The following is a 21,018-nucleotide window of genomic DNA, read 5'->3' on the forward strand; positions in this document are numbered from 1 at the left end:
TATCTTCCTCAAAAAGATTGTTTAGACATAAAATCCTCCAGAGCAAAACTTGTGTGATTATGTACGTGTTGGATTCAATGAACAGAATATAGTTGAAACAACTATACCAAGAGTTTGATGTTGAACTACATCAAAGCTCCGGTACCATCATTTTCAGTTTGGAGATAGATCTATGATCTCAAAAAAGTTGTAAACCAATATATTGTGAATGTGCCTTAGATTCCATGTCGTCAAGGATTTCTTACCTTTTCGTTAGATTTGCTTGATTATTGGGATCTTTATGACAGGTAGAACACCTAAGTACTCCAGTTCCTCAGAATTACTGTGACGATACAGTATTTTGGACTATCCTGCTCTCCTCTATTGACTTCTTCGTTTGAGCAATGTTTGCCATCTTTTAAAACAGAAAAAAAGATTGTTCATTACCAAACATTTCGGAAAAGTACCGAAGAAAGTTTCAAAAACAAATTCGATCATCCCAAGATGAATTTGAAGTGTAATATTTTGTTACAAACGTTTATTTCCAAGGGCAATCAAAAACTACAGAGTTTAATCTACCAATATGACTAGCTTATCAACTGTACTGCCTTTCGTTATCGCTTCTCAAACACAATTCGCAACCCATCTTTGGGTTGGTAAACGAACGAACGCGGATCAATAACTATTGGTTTATCGTTCGGACCAACCGTAACACGATAGTGTAACAGCAACTTCACCATTGCCAGCTTCACCTGCGTCTGGGCAAACCGCATTCCCACGCACATCCTAGGCCCTTCGCCGAAGGGCATATATATTGCACCCGAATGCATCATTTTCCGCTCCGGGCTGAAACGTTCCGGGTCGAACTTTTGCGGTTCTGGATAGTACTTGGGATCCCTGAAAGAAAGTTTCATAGGAGCAGTTTTGTAATGATTTCATAAAAAGGAAACTCCAAAAAAGCGCTCACATGTGTATTGCCAGTACGGGTATTAGGATTGGTGTTCCCTCGCGCACATATATGCTCATATCGTTCCCATTCTCGTCCCGAAATCCTTTGCGCATGATGTACTTCTTGGTGCAAACTTTATGCATCGTTGTTGCTGGTGGGTACATCCGTAACGTTTCCAGCAGTACCCAGTCCAAGTACTCCATCTGCTGCACCACATCAAAGTCCAGCTTGCCATCATTGGCCGCGATATGTTTTCCTATCTCGTCGTACAGCTTTTGCTGCGCCTCAGGATGTTTGGCAAGCTAAAACATTCACAAACACCTCGATAATGTTCAAGCTTAAGCTCTAAGCGATTGTGACCTACACTGTGCAGGGCAAATCCTAACGCCGCGCTGGAGGTTTCAAAGCCCTCGATAAAAGCAGTTAACGCTTGGGCAGTAATTTCCGTTTGGTTGGTGTCTAAAATAAATGCGAATAATAAATATAAATTCACAATATGACCAACTAAACTATTCCAGACTCACTATTTTTCTCTCTATTCTTGAGGAACGACTGCATCAAGTCTTCCTGTAAGGAACCTTCCTGTGCTGTGGCTGATCGTTTGATGATCAGGTTGGCTACCAACGATCGAATCCATTCGTCCACCTCCTTTAGAAGAAAGCTAAAAATAGTTGGAATACAAGTCATCTTCTACTACAGAACTCAAAAAATAGTTCGATTTACTTACGGCGCTGGAATCCATTTTGCAATCATCGGCAGAAAAACGACCATAAAAACCTTGATTGTGGCCATGTGTGATACGTCAAAGACTCTCTTTCCCATGCGTCGGAATTCACTCTCCTTCTCCGAGAAACAATCCGCATCGAGGCTGAACGTACAGGCGACCACATTTTGAGTGGTAAAACGTACCGCTACCTTCGGCGTCAAAAATGGAAGCAAAGCAGCCACCACAAAGCAAGATTAGGATACATCCGAACGAGCTGATAAGTTTATCCAGGTGCTAGTGCTCTTACCTCTTTGGCCTCGCACTCCTGCGCCACATGACGTCCGATAAATGCGACAAACGCATCGGCTACCGATTGCATGACCGGGAATAACTGCTTAATCTTCGTGCCGGTAAATGATGGCGTCAGCAAGCTCCGTGATCGCTTCCAGCGTTCGCCTCCCACCATGAAGGGATGATTGGCAAGCAGTGGATCGTACTTGACGTCAATTGGGAAGTCATTGTTCGCAAAGCATTCGAAATCGCGCATCAGTATGTTCTTCACGAGCACGGGATCTTTCACCATGATGGCGGGTGTGAACATTTTGAAATATCCCACAAACGGTTTGTCTGGATAGGCACTGAAAGCACAATACGATCAACACATTAGGGAACAGGTGGTGACTACAACAACGTGGTTTACGGTACTTACTTGTACCAATCGCTTGCCAGCTCGCAAATGTGTTTCTTCAGCGTTAGCGTAGGGCCCAGGTTTCCCGTCACCAGGGAAGGTTTCGGATATGGTACCCCATCTATCTCCCAAAACTTGTAGTTATGTTTCACCAACCAGTAGAGAAGTCCCACAAGCGCAAACACGGCCACCCCGATGAGCGGATTGTAATAAAACAGCCCCGATAGAAGTAAACTGGTCACGAACATCATACAGCGGAGTCTAAACACAAACTGAGCGTTACGTTCACGAATACCGGTTACGTGTGCGCTTAATTTTTGCGACCACACAGATACTGACTAGGTCGAATATTCCGTGTGATATAAATAGAACACTTGATAACATGGCAAACACAATCTCCATATATTATCGCTACGCATTCTATTAATTGAAGGCTATGATAAGAAATTGAAAACAAAGCCATGCTACGAATTGCCGTTCGTGTTTTTTTTTTATTCTGCAGTCCATTGCATGCAAGCTGCAGCCAAAAATTGGCGCTGCTTAATGTTTGAATTTTTATCGCAATGTTCCAATTTGATCATTGTTATCTTTCAAGTTTAATGCAAAAACAACATTTAAAAGAGAATATAATCAATAATACAAATCCAATAATTACTTCAGGAACTCTGTACATCTTAAAATTCGATTTCAAACAGTTAACTCAAATATCATGCAATCATACAACTATTGAAGAACTGAACCCTGCAATCAAAACGCAATGCAGTACCAGAGCTAATCCCACAACGGGATTGCTTTTAAGTTTGAAATACTATCATTTCTTTTGTGATTTACTACCTTTAAAACAGAAATAAATTTCTCAAAGTCTTATTAAAACCAAGTACTTAAGTGTAAAAGTTGTTTTATTTTAATAACAAACCAAAAAAAACATACAATTATAAAATTTGTCAAATAAAATTTACCGCCGACGTCCCACTATGCGTACGGTTTGTTATGATTTCGTCTACAGAATGTTTTCGTGCTTCGCCAGCTGATTGTTTCCTGTTGTGCAAATTGTAAATTTGGTTCGATTATGGTGCATCGTCGATATTAATTAGTGCAAATGAACAACGTTTCGGTGCTTATGCAAACGAGCTTAAAATAGAATTAGTGCTGTTGATAGCTTGGTACTAGCAGCGTGGGTTTCCCGATTGTATTGCTGGCGAATCATTGCTTTTGGTGAGTTATTTACACACATGTTTTGCAATAAATAGGGAAAATAAGTCTTTCAGAAAGTAAAAAAGAATATTTAGTAACCAAAAGTATGCCAACAAAATGTGCATCTTTCCTTCATTATAACTTAAAAACACAGCGTGTACTTTCTTGCGATAGAATAAAAAGGTCTTGTTTTCAAGCGGCACGCAGACACAAACGAAACCTACCCCTCATTAGGGAAAGCATAAAGCATTCTTATCGGGATTTTTACTGAACCTTTTCCTTGCCTCGCGTTTATCCTTCGATTGCGGAGGGTTTTTTTTATGATGCCGCTTCACTGTCAACCAATCCACCGCGATCAAACGCTTATCGATCGAAGAAGGAATACGAAAACGGTATGAAATGTGAAATTGTTTCTCCCATTCTTCGCCGATCGTTCATTTGTGCCATTGTCTCGGGTACGATCGGCACCACCAAAGGAAAAGCGAAAGAAGAAAGGGATCAAAAAGTGCATCGATCGGAAGCGCAGACACCGTTGGCTGTTGGCTGTTTTTTTTTTTTATTCGGTCAGTTAAAATGCATGTTCTGTTCCTTTTTTTTCTTTCGGGTCTTAATTCGTTCTTTACCGAGACACACTGCCATGTGTGTCTGGAACGTAATGCGATGCTTCAGTAGACAGGAAATGGACGGTCAATAAAAATTGAAACGTACGATAAATGCATATTATTTGGGACAGCAACACCGTACACCGGACCGGAAGTGCAGTGCAGACGTGACGATGGCGGTTCCATTTTACGACGGGAACGGTTAAGGTCACTCAGTGTATTTTTGTTTCGTTTGCTTTATCGGAGCTATCTTACAGTAATGATTATTTTATTATTTATTTTTAGCTAAAAGTTTTATCTCGCAGACTCTGCTTTAAAAACACCACGAGCGTATGAGCGAGTACACTGAATCCAATAAGGTTAAACTAGGCCGAATGAGGCAACACACTTTTTCGCAGATAATCAAAATAACGGACCGAACCCATTTAGGGCAAATTATCACACAAAACGCGCCAACCACAAATTGAACTGTCACGATGTGACGGTATGACTCCAATTCCATCGCAAACAGTTCGCATCCGCACCATTTATCCGATACCGATCGATTCCGCCATTCGTTACGATGCTTCACAGTAAGCAAATAGTAGCCACCATCGGGGCGAAAATGCACCGCACGCCGGATGGATCTGGTTGGTTGATTGTGGGCAATTTGTTGTGGCCTGTGACGACCATCATTTGCTTTGCCCTCCATCGATCTTACCGTTCTGCTATTCCGAGCCCGTGCGACGACCTTGTGCACCTTGCTCTAGAATGCTGGATGACGGTACCGGTCGTGGTCACCATCACTTGGAAGCTTTCACGCTGAGTTCAAGATATCACTCGAACTCTTCAGCATATGGCACCCACCAAACCACTTTCGTCGGTGAACGTAACACTTCATCCTGCTTGTCCGAGCCGTTCTTTCCATTCCGAATCGAGACGAACTTCAAATTATGTTCCCGATGATTGTTCCACGTGATAACACACGCTCACACAATCCCCGACATTTTGGTCTGGATGGTCGGGATCAGAATGGGAATTGGAGGAGTTTCTTTCCTTTTTCTCTTCCACCGCATAATAATCCATCGCGGCCAAGCAATCTGCTCCTTGCGCGGAAACGATCAAGGCCACGAAAGGGTAAGGATATCCAACGCCATTTGCAAGCGAATGTATGTTCTACAACGTGCTTCTCTTCTTTCAGAGTGCAATCGACACGGATGTAAATCATTTGGCCACCGATCGAAGAGATCATCTGGAACCGTCGGGGTGGTAAATTATACCCAACGTAAAATTATCACCTCATTCACAATTGAAGTGCAATTTGCATTTTTGTCTTACCACTTGCCTGATTGTGTTTGGTGTCTTCTAGACCACAAAAAACACTATGAAGTTGGCACTTTCGCTAGGCTGGCTTTGTTGGGATTTATGTGGGTTTTTTTCTTGTAGATTTCTTTAAAATATTACTACTATTTACACAAAACTTCTACACGTGGTGGAAACATTCCTACTTGCATATAATAGTTCGGTCAAGAACGACCGGTTTTTGTTTTGTTTGCACTGGAAGCATCTTTCTCGATGGCATTTTTCGAACAGTTCTTCAGCTCTAGCATGCTTCAACCAATGAGCCTTTTAACGAGCAAGCATTTATCGTTTGTTGTTGCGATCTTGGTGGAATCGTTTGCGCTAAGTGTAGAAACAACATTTGTCCTGTGATTGTGCGCACTGCTAATAACAGTGGCAAGTGTTCCTGCTCGCTTCAACAGTGTACTGGAACATAGAATGTTTCTCTTTTTTTATTTATTTGGTTTTTGCGGTCTTTTTTCTGCTGTGGGTGACGATGTTTCAGTGACATATCATCACGGTGATTCATGTTTAACCTTTTGCATTTAACATTATACTTTGGATGTCTGTTGTGGTAATTCAAAGTATTTAAAATATTATACTGCACATACATGATAATATATTAAGTATTTATTTACTTGTAATTGTGGTTAGATTGAAATATTGGTTTAATATCTTTAGTTTTATATTACCATATCAATCTTTCGTTTTACCTCCAAGGCATCACAAAATCATAAAGATATTTTTCATTATAATCATTTTATTTGTCTTGTATTCTAACCGTTTTCATATGATTTATTTTATTCCTTATGTATGTCACCTTTTTTTGTAGATGTTGTTTAGAAGTTAATATTATTTGCTTGTCTAAAATAATTTCAGATTTTTTTATTTTTCGAGAATATTTTTTCGAATGTTCCATGATTTTAATTAATGATCAATTGAAGTCAAATAAAAAAATTAGATTGTTTTTAAGTTTATTTTTGTTATTATCGGCTATGCCAAAGGATTTTCGATCCTTTCTTGCGAACTGCTGAAATATTCGATTTTCAAAATCTTTTCATGACTCTCAATACCTTTTCACGAATCTTAATTAAATTCCTCTTTATTTTTTTCGAATATTATCTTATCTTCGAATATTATCTGAGTCTCCCTGAGTCACTCATGATACTGAAGTATTGCTCTAATGGAATACATCGCCAATGTTACCCACTTCTGAACGTTTCTGATAAATCATTAGTTCGAATAGAGAACTGAATGAAATATTTTTCCATACGGAAGCAACTCATAATAAATGATTTCTTGCCTGTCCCACCAGATACACAGTAGTACCTTCCAATTTGTTAGTCCACTATTTTACCTCTTTTAACCACGATAGTTTTTACACAGTATTTTCTTTTTTGCTCGATTTTCTTGTCCCCAGTCAACATTTTTTCAAAAAATTGATTAAAATCTTTTCTTTTTGCCAATTTTTAGCTCTTTATACATGGTATACCTTGTAACATGCTGGTCAAATTTCACTGTTTACATGATTTTATCGACTTTTTATTCCCTAATCTAATGTTTGTTGCATATTTAGTTGCTTTAGTGCGGTACTTATTATGAACTTTCTTTCATTAACCTTTTTTTGTTAACCATTGTTTTATTGTAATCGTGAGGCCATGAGGATAGTTTTATTATTATCATGAGGATCATGCCTGTTTTACATCTTTGTTTTACCAATATGTTTTCCGGACACTAGTCGTTATCAGCATTAAAACCCAATATAGTAAAACCCTGTTTGGGGCCTGCAAAAACGAAGCGAATTTCTCGAGACGCCCCATCCCGAACCAATCCCGTATCATCCCCAAACCTCCGATAAGCCGTAAATCCGACCCAAACCCGTCAAACGACCGGCAAATATTGTCCATTAATCCGACACACGGAACGCGGAACGACCGACCGTCGTCTTGATTGTGTGCGTTCGTGCACCTTCCCAAAACGGGTGCTCGGGTTCGTCGTGGCCGCGAGGAACAATTTCCGACTGTCGTCGGTGTGCGTGCGTTTCGTTGTGGAAGCGTTCGGTGAAGTGTTCCAACCGCTTCGGAACGCTTTCGGTCCGCTCAGTCGCAGTCCGATATTGTTCCGATCCGGAGGTCAGGTCGCTGATAGTGCGGTGCGTTACGACGGTTACGAACGGGACGCGTTTTGCCGTGCTTTTTTAGGGTGATCTCGAATGTTTCTGTTCAGTTTGAATATTCCGTTCCGGGTGTTGTGTGGTGATCGTGCCGAACCGAAGTAGGCCACCAAACATTGTACGTATAAAGGTGGTTTGAATAATTGTTGCCAAGTGCCGGTAATTTCCAAACGAAGTTTGTGTATCATTACGTATTATAATATCGTGCCAGCGGACAACGTATGGAGATCTTTCAGTGAGTGTTTGTATTTATTTGTATGCATTACCATCCAATGTGATAAAGCTGTAGAATATTTAGTAGAAACTCCCATAAAGTTTACTAAAGTTTTTTTTCTAATATTTTTGGATTGAAAATAACAATCTATTCATTCGTTTTCGTTCGAAACAACCAGAGAGATTATAAGCTTTAATTTATTTATTTTTCCCAACATTACCCAAGTGATGCAAAGTTACAATACTGTTTCTTTTTATATCATGGTATTGTATAACAATCATTTACTGCAAATAACTTCTTTTTTTGACAAATTGAGTGCTTTTCTCAATTTTATTTTATTTCTCAACTCTTTGTATCAACAAAATCCAGAAACCGTGGATAAAATAGTTGATGTTGATATTTCTTTCTGTGCGTTGTTCATTGAGTGTAGATTGTTGTATGTTTAGCTTCCCATTGGCAACTTCTGGCCATTGTCCGTGCACTCTGTGGCAATGAATGCGCCTAGATAGGATTTTACTACTGCCTCGCCACGGATCTTGCGGAAATGAAAAGAAACAAAACAAGGGCGCGGACCAGACGCGAGATGGGAAAAAAATAAGAAACCCTTGCGATGGAAAGACTCCCAAAGCGAACTCCACTGCGAACGGGGAGCAAAATGTGTATACTTACAAAAGCTTCCCGGTTCTTGCCGGTGAACGATAATAATCTTCCTCTTGCGCTGTTGTGAAACGCCATTTGCCCGGCGCTGGCGAAGGGGCAAGAGTAAATAATATTTAACATATTCTGCGTCGGCTGCCTGGAACCTGGCCTCCAGGTGGTGTCTCCATATATTCTGTGGCTTACGCTGATCTTGAGCTGCGTCGTCTGATCTGTGTGCTTCCACCACACAAACTGCCATTTGTCGTCTTTGGTAGAAAACTCTAGGAAGCTGCACACGGATCGCTACTTCTCTGCCACCGCCAGCATTTGGCGCAGGGGTAGTGCACCGCCGTTAAAGACCCGTACATCCCCAACGGAGCACACAGAACAGCTGAAGCAAGTACAGCAACTTTGCCGTATGCCACACTTCTTACCCATCCAAAAAAAACATATAAGGCTTTGCCGTGGAGAAGAGTTAAACAACGACAGCAAAAACAACAAGCAAACTGGAAACGCTCAATCCGTAGCGCAGCGGAGGAAGAAAAAAAAGGGCATTAAATCGACCATCGGACGACTCGAGCGGGATGGAGCGACGACCGTGGTTTTACTGCGTACCCGTCTATCACCCTGGAGGGTGATTGGGTTCGGTGGTCTGTGTTGGACCGCAAAAACGGGGTCCCTGGGCGGGAGCAACTTTGGCATTGATGCGAGCGCAGCCCAGATGATTTGTGTTGTGAAGTTAATAGCCGATCACTTTTGACAGCACTTCGGCAAAAATTCTTTGTGGAACCTAATTGCATTACAGGGAACGGTTTCGTTTACCTCCTCTGTGCAAGGATGTGCATCCTCTTAACAATGATCAAATCCTAGTGTCAAATAATAGCAATAGACGAAAAACAAAGCTTCGAGTTGGCAGCGTGTTTAGAATGTATTTAACAATTAATTTAAAACCCTAAAAATTGCTGACTAAACAAAAATGGCTGCATTAAATTAATATTAATTTTTCTGACAATTCGAATCAATTTTCTTAAATTTAATTTAAATTTAAAAGAAAATTTAATTTTGCCAAAAATGTTTTTATATGTTTTCTATGTGAAATATTTATTTTAAACAAAAAGATAAAAACAGAACTGATAAATTTAAAAGAAAATTTCATTTTTTTAATAAATATATTTTTATATGTTTTCTTTGTGAAATATTTATATTAAACAATTAAACTATAAATTCTTCCACAAATCGCTCGAGCTTATCTTATCTTTTTAGCTCTTATTTTTTTCTTTTTCTAATAAATTAGCAGTTATTTACCTTAACTTTATTATTTATTTTAATAGAGTTTTTTTCCATACCAATTAATGATAAAATTTTGTAATAATTAAATTTTGAATCAAATATCTTCCAAGTCTCTGGTTACATGCGAGTCAAAATGAAACTCATCCCTCCTGGTGTTCTTTACCCGTTTGGCGATGCACTCGCTGGAAATTTCAATGCGGCGCCAAGCGAGAAAAGCCTTCATGTTGACTTCTTCCCATATCTGTGCTCTTCACTCGCCACGGCGACACTTGCCTAAGGTGGACGTTACGTTCTGGTTGTTCCTTATTTTGTTTTACTTCCCAAGTACCACTCTGGCCACTTGGAGCCCGCTTGACGGGGAGGGCCAGCATTATGGGCATCATATAAAATAAAACACATCAACCGCACGAAGCTCTCGTGCGCACTGAGAATGCAGCTTCCAGCGCGATGCGATGCGATGCTTCACCAGCCACACGTGATGTGATGGCTCTTGTTGCACCGCAATTTATGCGCGACAACCACTGGACGTGGATGTTGCGAGACAGGCGACACACACCACACTAAACTCCGGCTGCTGCTTCAAGTGATGCCACCTCTAATCTCGATGTGAGCGTGCGCAAGGGTTTTTTTTTTGTCACAACTGTTGTATTACTGTTAATATTTTGCGCCCGTACCGTGGAGATTTATTTGAGGTTAAACTTTTGCGGCGGGGAGAGGTATTAGTTTGCAGATTTACTATCAACCGGTATCAAGCTGGTCAAACACGATCACACGATGGCAGAGGCATTTACCCAACTTTGATTAAACACTTCTAAACGATTTTCTACATTTTTTTCTCTCTTTCTCTCCTTGCTTAATTTGATAATTTATAATAGCAGCAAAAGGGGGGAACAGCAGCAGCAACAAAAAAATGTAGAGGAAACAGCAGAAAAACGACTTGCGCAAGAGAACAGTAATGGAAATAACTAATAGTATTATAAAAATTAGTCAAGCTCACGCGGAACGCTCTTCTCAGCCGGCCCGTGTTCCTATCCGAAGCGTCGTGCCAGTACAAGCCCGGAACGGCTCACGGTGCAGTGAAATATATATTCGCAATTAATCTTAGGCTGGCAATCTTGTTCCACCACACAACAGGCCACGGTTCGAGCTCTGGCCCCGGTGGATCTACCGCGATCGTCAGCGTGGTCCGGGTGTTGTGCTGCAGTACACAGCATCTTCACCGTGCCCCCCCGGTTTCGGTCCGGATAAGACAAAAAAAACCACACAAAAAGAAGCACAAAACATAGCTTCCACGGTTGCCTACACGAGCGATGACCGTGCGCAAGGCAAAGCGCACAAAATCCCAGCTTGCCCCGCGCAAGATATCAAGCACGCGTTCGCGCCGGGAACCCTTAATTCCTAGACGAAGCACCAACAGGACCCAACCAGGGGGATACAGAGTGCGCGATACTTTATCGCGTCCGGCGTATTGCTGTTGCCCACCGGTTCATTCCGCCTCGGTATATCGATGGATTTTTAAACTTCCATGCCCATGGCGCACGGCCCACTATCGAGCGAGATCAGCCTTGTAGAGCCACGGCCACGGTCGCCTGCCCTGATATCGTGTCCCTGTTTGCTGTTCGGCGTGCACAATAGTATCGACCACGGGATGGGGCGGATTTTTAATGGTACGGATTTAATTCCGTACCGCCGTGGCAACAGATCCGCAAGCGCCAATAACAGTTGGGCAGACCGCACTCCCACACCGCGACGCGAAAGAAGATCCCGTGCATCCCGTCAACCGTTCCGTTCCATTTAGTTTTATGGGCCCGAAACCTGTGTGCGATCGTTCCCTCGACTTCCTGCTCGCGTTTGGTGGACGGACGCCCCGGGGGAATGGCGTCGAAAAAGGGCGAAAGAAAATCCTAACCGAAAGGGGGGGCCTTTTTTCCGTTGCTCTCTGCGCTTTTCTTATGTTGGTGTGATCGAATGTTCCAGCGCGGGTAACAGTGCATTTCATTGTTGGCATGAAGCGGCACTGGATGCACTCACTCTCTCTCTCTCTGGTACGATCCACCCATCCGTGCGGTGAAACACATTTACGACACATTCCATCGGGGAGGATATTTATTTGCTGGTCCAGCGTGATGGATGGAACGGTACGGTTTATCCGTTCATGTACGGATCTATGTGAGAATGTTTTCGAGTAAATAGTAATGATGGCAATCAGTGACACTGGGCCAATTAAATGGCGTTACACCACCTGATCCGTTGGTTTTTAGTTAAATTTTATAGTTTTATTATTTTAAATTTCTTTTGTCAGGTCAAGCTGGCCATAACTGGCTTACTAGAATTATTTTACTTCCTGCCCGAGCAGTTAGTTCTTGCTACGGGGGAATTGCCGGAAGGGAATTTCTACCTGGCGCTATCAAAATAAATATATTACTTATTTATTATATTGTGATAATACGGCGAAAGCCGTCATCATGGAATAAATAAAATAAAAATTTATTATATTGTACTATTATAAAATTTATTTTAATTAAAAGATAGGGACGATTAGTTACATATCGTATTTTTAACCAATTGTTCATTTGGGAACCATAATGTTCATGAGCCACAAGTTCGACGTTTCGATGTGTAAATTGTGACGCAATTTAATTTAAATAAATTAAGCTTCCCTTAAACTTTATACACAATTTGGAAAATGATCACAAATAATTTTGAGTACACTTTGGCAAGATCTTAAAAAAGAATCCTTTTCTCAGAGGTTGCATGGTCGTTTCGCGTTGGGACGTGAGTCTCAACATCAGGGGTCGCCAAAGTGCGACTTGCTTGCCAAATTTTTAGAAGTCGCAATAGAAAATTTGAAAGACCTCTCATATCTGTTTGAAAGACAAAACACATCTGTTAAACATGTGTCATATTTGTCCACCTTTTTCTACTTAATTTATTTGGTCGTCTGTCACAATGAATTAATTATTAGCCGATCAGAAAGCTTACTAAAGCTGCTTCAATGTGAAGTTCAGAACGCATGCGGTAATGGAGACAATTTTGTTTACGAGTTGTTCCTCGGACAAATCGAAACCTAATGACTTAAAGAAACTATTATCGGCGTCATGTTACAGCGCTTGAGGATAGCAGAGTTTGGTCAATGATTCTAAAATCCAACCACTCAGTAACGTTTTAATGTACTTTGCGTAGGTATTCAGTAACATTGTCAAGCATAAATCTAAAGGAAAAAAGTGAAACATTAAAAAAGCACTGCGGATAATATGACACCATAATTTTGAAAACAATCCTACGTGCACTCAAGCAGAACCAATTCACTAGAAAAATGTATAAGAAAGTACGAACAAGGTCTTTACGATTTAACCTGTGTGATATCACACCATTTCATTGGTTTAAAATTTTATTTGGGCTGTTTGGGCTGCAGCTTCAGAATTGTTTTATTTTCTTCCTATCTGGCCCTATTCGTGAAAGGTGTGCCGATCCCTGGTTTACAGCATCCCTATCACGTTGACAGCTATTGAAGGCTTGAAGCAACAAACTCCATTAGTAAACTAAACACATAAGTTTCTTTTTTTACTATTCATTTCTAATATGTAATATGATTTTACAATTGAAAATTTTAAAGAAAACAGCTACAACATGCTTATTGCAAAAAATGACGTACTGTAAAACGTTAAAGTTCAAGGAACGTATTTGAACGGTCTGGTCTTGTAAGAATAGCGTGGCTTATGTCAAACGATATAGTTATACCTTTCTGTAGATTTATTATCGAAATAATTACTGATTACTTTCAAAGTCTCCTAACGACTTATCAACAAACAACAATAATATTTGTTAATGTTAAGCAATGTCCCGATGAAAGCAGATCATGCATTTTTTTTTGGCCATGTGCCAATATATCTTTGTTCTCACTCTTCACAATTTGTTCAATGTTTAAAAATCAAAACATTTTATTCCTCATCATTTCACGTTCCTGATTTCAAATTGAATATTGAATAAAATTTAAATGTACAGTCTGTAAAGGCCCAACCGTGCCTGAAATGAACACTCGCTATTTTAGCAAATGGATCGAATCTCTCAACACTATTTTTACTATTAATGATAAATGTCATTGCTATTGCTGAACAGCATATTTACAAACATGATTCAAAATCAATATTTAAAATTGAATATATCGAAATACAAACGAAGCTACCAACGAATTCCTAATATTTGTTGTATAGCAGTGACTCATGGTCTCGTGACTCGATATTCGGTCGAATAAGCATTGGACTTCAACTATAAAAGAAGCTAATATATTCTCCAAAGCACAGTTTATAGTACTAGTTTGATTTCCATTTGGGATTATTCGTTTGACAACTACTAGAAATTTCTTTATGTATAGTTAAACAAAATACCATCACTAAATTTTAAGTTCTAAAGCAACCATCATATTTTAAACTAATGTTGAAGTTATTATTGGATAGGAACCAGTTCAACGAAAGATAGACGAATTTTTTATGTTATATAAATTTTGTTTTAGTAATCAAAATTAATGCATCACTATATTGTGCATTGTACACCACTGTAAAACATTCTTTTATTATCTTATTTTTTATTTTTATAACTGAATTTTGACATAATTGTTATCAACTGAATATTTTGTAAGAAACAAACGACTGCAATATAATACGTGTCTTTGACGGCAGTTCATGCTTACCCTGATTCCTCAATATTGATGATGTAGTTAAAATGTCCACTACGTTAAAAAGAACCAAAAAGAACGCCGCTGACCATTCTTACCGATTGCAAACTCCAAAAATGCTCGTTGCACATTTATCGCCAGTGAACCGTTGCGCCCCGGAAATGGTAGATGTTGTCGAACGAATTGTGGACATTATTTAAATTGAATCCTTCCGATCCGGGCACCTTCTAATACCGGGCGCCGTTTTCGACCGTTGCATGCACAGTTTGCTGACGGAGCTGACCCTCCACTCTCGTCGTTGATCGATGTGAAAGCGTACTCGCATGGATCGGAAATGTCACTGTCGGCGATGAAGATGCGGCGGGCTTGTGATTAGATGTACGTGATGTTACGGTTGATTAAAATTTGCGACATTTCTCACGACTTTTTGAAGCGTTGCCATTTTTGCCTTTCTTCGAACAAATTGTGCATAACACGATGCTGTCCCTGCTGTTGGGGCGTTTAGGTTTTCTCACCAGTTAGAAGAAAGAAGCTATGGGTTTTTGCCGGTCAGGACTAGGTAGGAAAACGTTTGTCAAGAACATCCTTGCGATGTTATCGTACGATGCGAGTGTGTGTTCCTAGCAGTAAACTAGGGGACCATAACTGTCCAGCGAAACGACCGCTTCAGCAGTGTTAGCTTTAAAATGGGTTGAACTATAACTTCTGGCCGAACCCAGCCTATGCCAGCGCGCCCGTACACTGGAGGCGTGTGAAAGCGAGAAATGTTAGCCATCCGCAGAGAGCAGAGCCCGTAAGACCGTTCCCGGCTGACCTGGTGCAATACGATCGGAAATTGTTTCATTTTCGTTCTTTACGGTTATACCTTTTGCGGATGCCCGGTGCAGAGTATCGTATATAATTAGTTCGTTAACTTTTTTTTTGTTGCTTTTTTTTCCGACGGTTTGGTGTATTTATGGGAGAGTAATTTTGTTCACATACACACCAAAACCGGCAGAAAAAATGCCCTCCAGCTCGCGTTGCAGTTATCGCCGACGGGGTTTGTTTTGATTTTGAGCTTATTGTAGCGGGGAAGGGGGCAGTGGTTGGCGCGAAATGGAAATGGAAACGCCAGTAAGAAGTGTAATGAAACCTACTGCATGCCGGTGTACAGGTCTTGCCAACTGATGCGTTTGCCCTTGAAAAAGTCATCCAATGTTATGATGCGAAGTTTGTTTACGAATGTTTTGTTCTTCTGTTTTTTAATTGTTGATTCACCGCAACTAATTTACTAAGTGTGTATCGGTTTGAATGAAAAGGTTTTTGTTACTCTTCATGTTGTTGTTTATTTTATTCATTTGTATATTTTCTTTCTGATTGTTCTTTCATTATTTTCTGTTTTTTGGACTAAATTTTTGTATCTTTTTCTGTAGCTAAGAGTTGTATGGTTTTGCTTTTTATTTTATTTATTTTGTTTCTTTTTTTGTATTTGTCAGATTTTAATTACATTTTATTTTAAGCTCCTTTTCTGAAAGTTTGTTTTTATTTCTTTTGTTTCTTGTTTATTATGTATGATTTTTCGTTTTGTTTACAATTTTGTTTATATTACTACTTTTACTTTTCCTTCAGTTTGATGTTGTTTTTCTTTCTTTTATCTGTTGTTTATGATTCTTAAATTTACTTAAGTTCGTACCTTTTTGTTACCTCGTCTTACATTTCTTTTATACAAAACGCATTTGAAATCATTATCATGAAGGCAGTAATATAACATTTTCTTACTTGATCTTGTGTTTTTTTTTGTTTGCCTGATCAATTTATGATGCTAAACACACAGTACAACCTTTTCGCTATGATTAATGTTGTTAATAAAATTACACTCACTGTACACATCTCTCTGGCCGCGTCTATTGCCTGCAGCTCTGAGGTGGAAGAAGGAAGTAACCGTCAACTGCTTGCAAGCGTTTGGACGATGACGTATGGCAAAAGCTGGTACGGTTACGTGCTTTGGTGGCGTCGGCCCCCCTTTCCCTGCAATGCCGCCGTGTACGTTTGCTATCTTTGGCGCTTTGTGTTTTGGACGTATATTTTCGCAACACAAAGCCGATCGCGCACAACACACGGTTAAAAAGATCTTCGGTTCAAGATATTGTTACCATCCCGCGTTTGCGCACGTGGTTTTGCCACCACAAAACTTGCTGCTGAACGCAGCAACCTTCCGATGGACGGGACACACCGAAGCACTATCCCACGGAGAGAGAGAGAGGAAAAAAAAGGTTGAAAACTTGCGCGTACGGCTGACAGAAGATTACAGCGAACGCGCATAAAACCGAACGACCCAGCGCGAACCACAGAGTGCATTCGATGCACTTCACACCGCGAGGGAACTCATTTAGCTGGATATATGCAAGAAGGTGGCTGTGACGGTGAGGGAACAGTGGACCACAAGCAACAACAAAAAAAGCACTCGCGGCAGACGATAATAATGCGCGCAAAGTAAATGATATTTCATTGCCCGTATGGACCCCAACTATGGGCCGAGGCTCACATTTCGCATGGTCATAAAACATGCTGTCATAGTCCCAGACTCGCGTCCAGCAACGTGCGGTTCGCTGGGTGTGTTAAAGCACCTGGAAAACAAAAAAAAAGGGAAATAAAGCAGGAGGGTAGCTTTGTTTTCCCTTCCGCACATCCCAGATTTGCTCTTGGCACCACCCCAAGTGCACCGACGACACAGCTCTGCCCGTACTAGAGAGCTGTACAGGTTTTCTGCTGCTCTTGCCTGGTGGAATCATTTTTTATAATCATTACTATTATTACGTGAAATCATAAAATTATAAACATGAGAAGCAAACAACGCGAACGTGCGCACGTACACCCCGAGTACCGAGACCGCGATGCTGTGCCGTCTCATATCCCTGGTAATTGGGTGAAGGAAGTAACCTTACCGGCGTGGTAAATGATGCCCGTGTCTTTTATGTTCCTTGTTTTTGTTGTTTCGTTTTGTTTTCGACAATTTGTGCACACGGTGTGAATCATTGAGCGGTACCACAGTAAGGCGAGGAGGATCGGATCTTCTCGGTGCGGAATTAGGATAAATAGCATTGGAATGCATTGATTTTTATCGCCCCACCGTAGGCAGTACTGTTAGATGGCATTTTATTGCAAATGTCCAACACGGTTTGATGGGAAAGCCCGACAAATGACTCAAAGAGCTTATGTTGAAAAATGCACTTTTTATAGCGACAAGACATTTTATTTTTAATTAAATTGTGTTGGTTACCATAGGTTAACTGCTTAAGCTTATGCTTTCCTAATCCATAAACTTAGGAAATTTAAATTTGATGACTTTGCTGAAAGTTTTTTTGTAAAATATTGCTATATTTGCAAAATATCAAATGTTAGTCTACGTACTGCATAGTACCATTATCTGTTTTTCTGCATTGTTTGCCTTCTTTTCACCTTTTCGACCCAAAAATCTCGGGCTTTTCGGCACAAAAAGCGACAAACAGTTTGGGGGGATATAAAAATGTAATATTAATAATTTTAAATTAATCTATCCTACGCACGGAAGTTGAGATTCAATTAGATACCAGAGCCGTTACTAGCTATTCAAGTACACGCTGTTTTCAAATGGTGATGTTATATATGGGACGCCCGATGGCATGATAGTAGCTGGGCCGGTCTTCACACGAACGGACTGGACCAAAATCCCATCCGGACCAATCCCCCGTAGCCAAGGACTATTCAGCTACGTGATAAAATAAGGCTAAGTAAGCCAGAAGTGACAGGCATAACCTAGTAGTAGTAGATCGTTACGCAAAGAAGAGAGAGAGAGAGAGAGTTGTTATATTGGAACAAATTCATATACAGTCAAGTCTCTCTAATCTGCAAGCTTAAGGGACCACTATTTTAAAGAGACTTGCAGCTCTGGGAGACAAACACACTTAGATGGTAACACTTATATATGGCAAAAGTCTTCAACCATACTCTGTAAACGCAGCCATCGCGAGCTGTCACTGGCAAACACCAAAACATGGCTACCTTAGGGAGCCATTGGTGTACTAACAGTATGTGCAGCTTAGAGAATGCCATGTTAGCGAGACTTTGCAGTTTTGAGAGACATCAAATATTATTGGAAATGAAGGGACTTCCAAAAATATCTTAGAGAGACTTGCTATCTTTGAGATATACTACCTTAGAGAGCCTTGACTGTATTGTATCATTACCAGTGTTGAGTGAATGCGATTCAGATTCAAAATTCAGAATGAATCTATTCACTAATTAAATAGCTCTGAATCACTTTTCTGAAGATTCATGACATTCTCACAGATTCTTCAATTCCATAAAATCCAGGAATCCTCAAAGACTTCTCGAAAATTATTGAATTGTATGAATCTCTAAGAATCTTCCAAGATTCTTCTAATTCTTGGGATTTCTTTCCTAAATTGCTTGAGTTCTTTCGAATTCCATAAGATTTTGGAATTATAGAAAGGATATTGTATCCCCAAACAATCAAAAATTTTAAAAGATTCATAAACTGCTATTGATTTTAGATTACGGAGGTTTTGATTTTGTTTTTTTTTAATATTTTTTGAATAAACAATTAATATTTTGATGAAATAATCCAAATATTAACTCATTTATCTTTGGTAAATTGTTAAACTTTGAGGATTTATCCAATTTATGTTGGTATTCGACTCATGATTTAAATGAATTTTATTAAAGCGATTCTTTAGAAACAACGCTAATCACAACGAATTCGAAACGAATAATTTACTTCTGCGTTACAATATTAAACTACACCTCGCAAGCAATAATTGAAAGCATTACTCAAAGAATATTTTGCCCGGCCAACGTAAGCGATAACGCCACTGGTTACTCTCCCACAGGCAATGGCCATTTACTTGCTTCTTTCTTTAAAAACCATGCCCCCAAATCGTGCCTGAACGTGCGTCGACTGACAACAAGCTGACAGCAAACATAGAACAATCACGAATCCATACACGAGCACATGATTTTGCAAATGAAATGCAAACCGTATCAAACCTTCTCGGCACCCGGTCTCCCTATCAACCTATCCCACTATCCCACCCGGTTCGGCTTTGATTTTTCTCCCGTCCCACCGTAAGTGCCGAAATGCGAACTGGAGAAGTCCGGCCTCAGGTCCGGTAGCTTTCGAGCAACACCACACCACCAGCGCGTTGGTGTCCGCTTACCAAAATCGACTATCGGCATCAATCGACAATCCTGGCCGTGTCGTCGTAACCCGATAATGTATTCTAATGAATTCCATTTTCAATTTCACCGCCGTAATGTTTAATTAACTCTGCTGCAACTGGACAGAATGTGCGTGTGTGTTTGTCGGTAACTTAAGACACTCGCCATACGGAACGAATATATTAATCAAATATGTAGCCCGTACTACTCGTCTGCCCTCACCAGAGAGTCCAGGTAACTCTGGTACCGATCGACTCGTTTTCGACGCCCATCGACTTCTGGCGGTTGACCACTTTCAAATGTTCTCCCAACGGACATGATGAACTTGGCGATTTGCTTCTCACAAGCTCCAAGTACTCCTACTGGACAAAAACATCTGCTTCTAGCTGGACGAATACTACTGGGACGAGGGCTTGGTGACGTGAAACCTAACCTTATGTCGACAATAATCTCGAACAAGAAGGGTGATAAAAAGCTTATGCGAATTAGACAAAATAACGTATTATTGTTATCACCGGACCACTTTCGCTCGCTTCCGTTATCGCGCCCGTACATTCTGCCCGGTCTAGCTTTATCATTGCGTCCACTCTGGACCATCCCTCGGGCAACTTCTTCGGGCTTTCGGAATTGATCTAATGATGGCGCCAGTGTTGTTGTCGTTTTTTTTTTTTTGCTTCAATTCCCGTTCTCTCCCGTTCTTTAGACACCTAACTTGATTGGCCAACCCATTCAGTCCAATCACATCAAACCCGCGCCCGGTGTTGATAAGATAACAGTGCGCACATGTACCCACCACTCGCCGTGCGCAGCTTCCGCGCATAGCCCCGTGTGCGTGGAGCACGTGGAGATTAGCCGCGCCCTGGAAAGTTTGACCGATCCGTTCGGTTTTGCCCAACAGAGATCTGGCGGGGGAACACACGGGGAAAAGGCGATCGCACTCTTGCTCCATTAGCCTCACTACAATCGGCTACGGTTGCGCCTTTTGATAACGTTGGCCCGCGTTTGTGCTCATCATATGGGCCCGGGGTAGGGCGCTTATCAATCATTTCGGGAACAAAAAAATCCGTTCCGGGCTACAGTCATGGATTTTAAGGATCGCGAGAAGGTTACGATCAGACGAATTCGTAATCGTTTCCCCCTTGCGGGGGAACAATACATGCCGATAGAGTATATGTGTATGTGTCTGTATTTGTTCGTAACATAAAGAAGTAACAGAAGTAAGGTGAAATCAAAATATTTTTTTTTTTAGTTTTTTCATTCATCACCGATCATTAAGTAAACAAATCCTGGTCCAATCAGTGGAAAAGCCAAACATAAATGTTGATTTATAGTAGTTGCTTCTTCGCTGTATGTATGTAGTACTTGTAGAGTCATCGAACATTCAAAATTAAAT

General features: G+C 40.6%; 1 protein-coding gene across 1 annotated transcript; it reads right to left on the minus strand.

Annotated features, from left to right (window-relative positions):
* Positions 1 to 529: 529 nt before the first annotated feature.
* Positions 530 to 2,570, minus strand: LOC128309912 (probable cytochrome P450 6g2). The gene is made up of 7 exons (XM_053046411.1): positions 2,344 to 2,570; positions 1,942 to 2,272; positions 1,656 to 1,843; positions 1,453 to 1,589; positions 1,293 to 1,387; positions 947 to 1,230; positions 530 to 876 (listed from the first exon to the last, which is right to left on the minus strand). Exons 1-7 carry the CDS (start codon positions 2,568 to 2,570, stop codon positions 594 to 596), a joined length of 1,545 nt encoding a protein of 514 aa, XP_052902371.1. The 3' UTR covers positions 530 to 593.
* Positions 2,571 to 21,018: the final 18,448 nt, after the last annotated feature.

Source organism: Anopheles moucheti, chromosome 2 (genome assembly GCF_943734755.1).
Source record: "Anopheles moucheti chromosome 2, idAnoMoucSN_F20_07, whole genome shotgun sequence".
NCBI classification, from domain to species: Eukaryota; Metazoa; Arthropoda; class Insecta; order Diptera; family Culicidae; genus Anopheles; species Anopheles moucheti.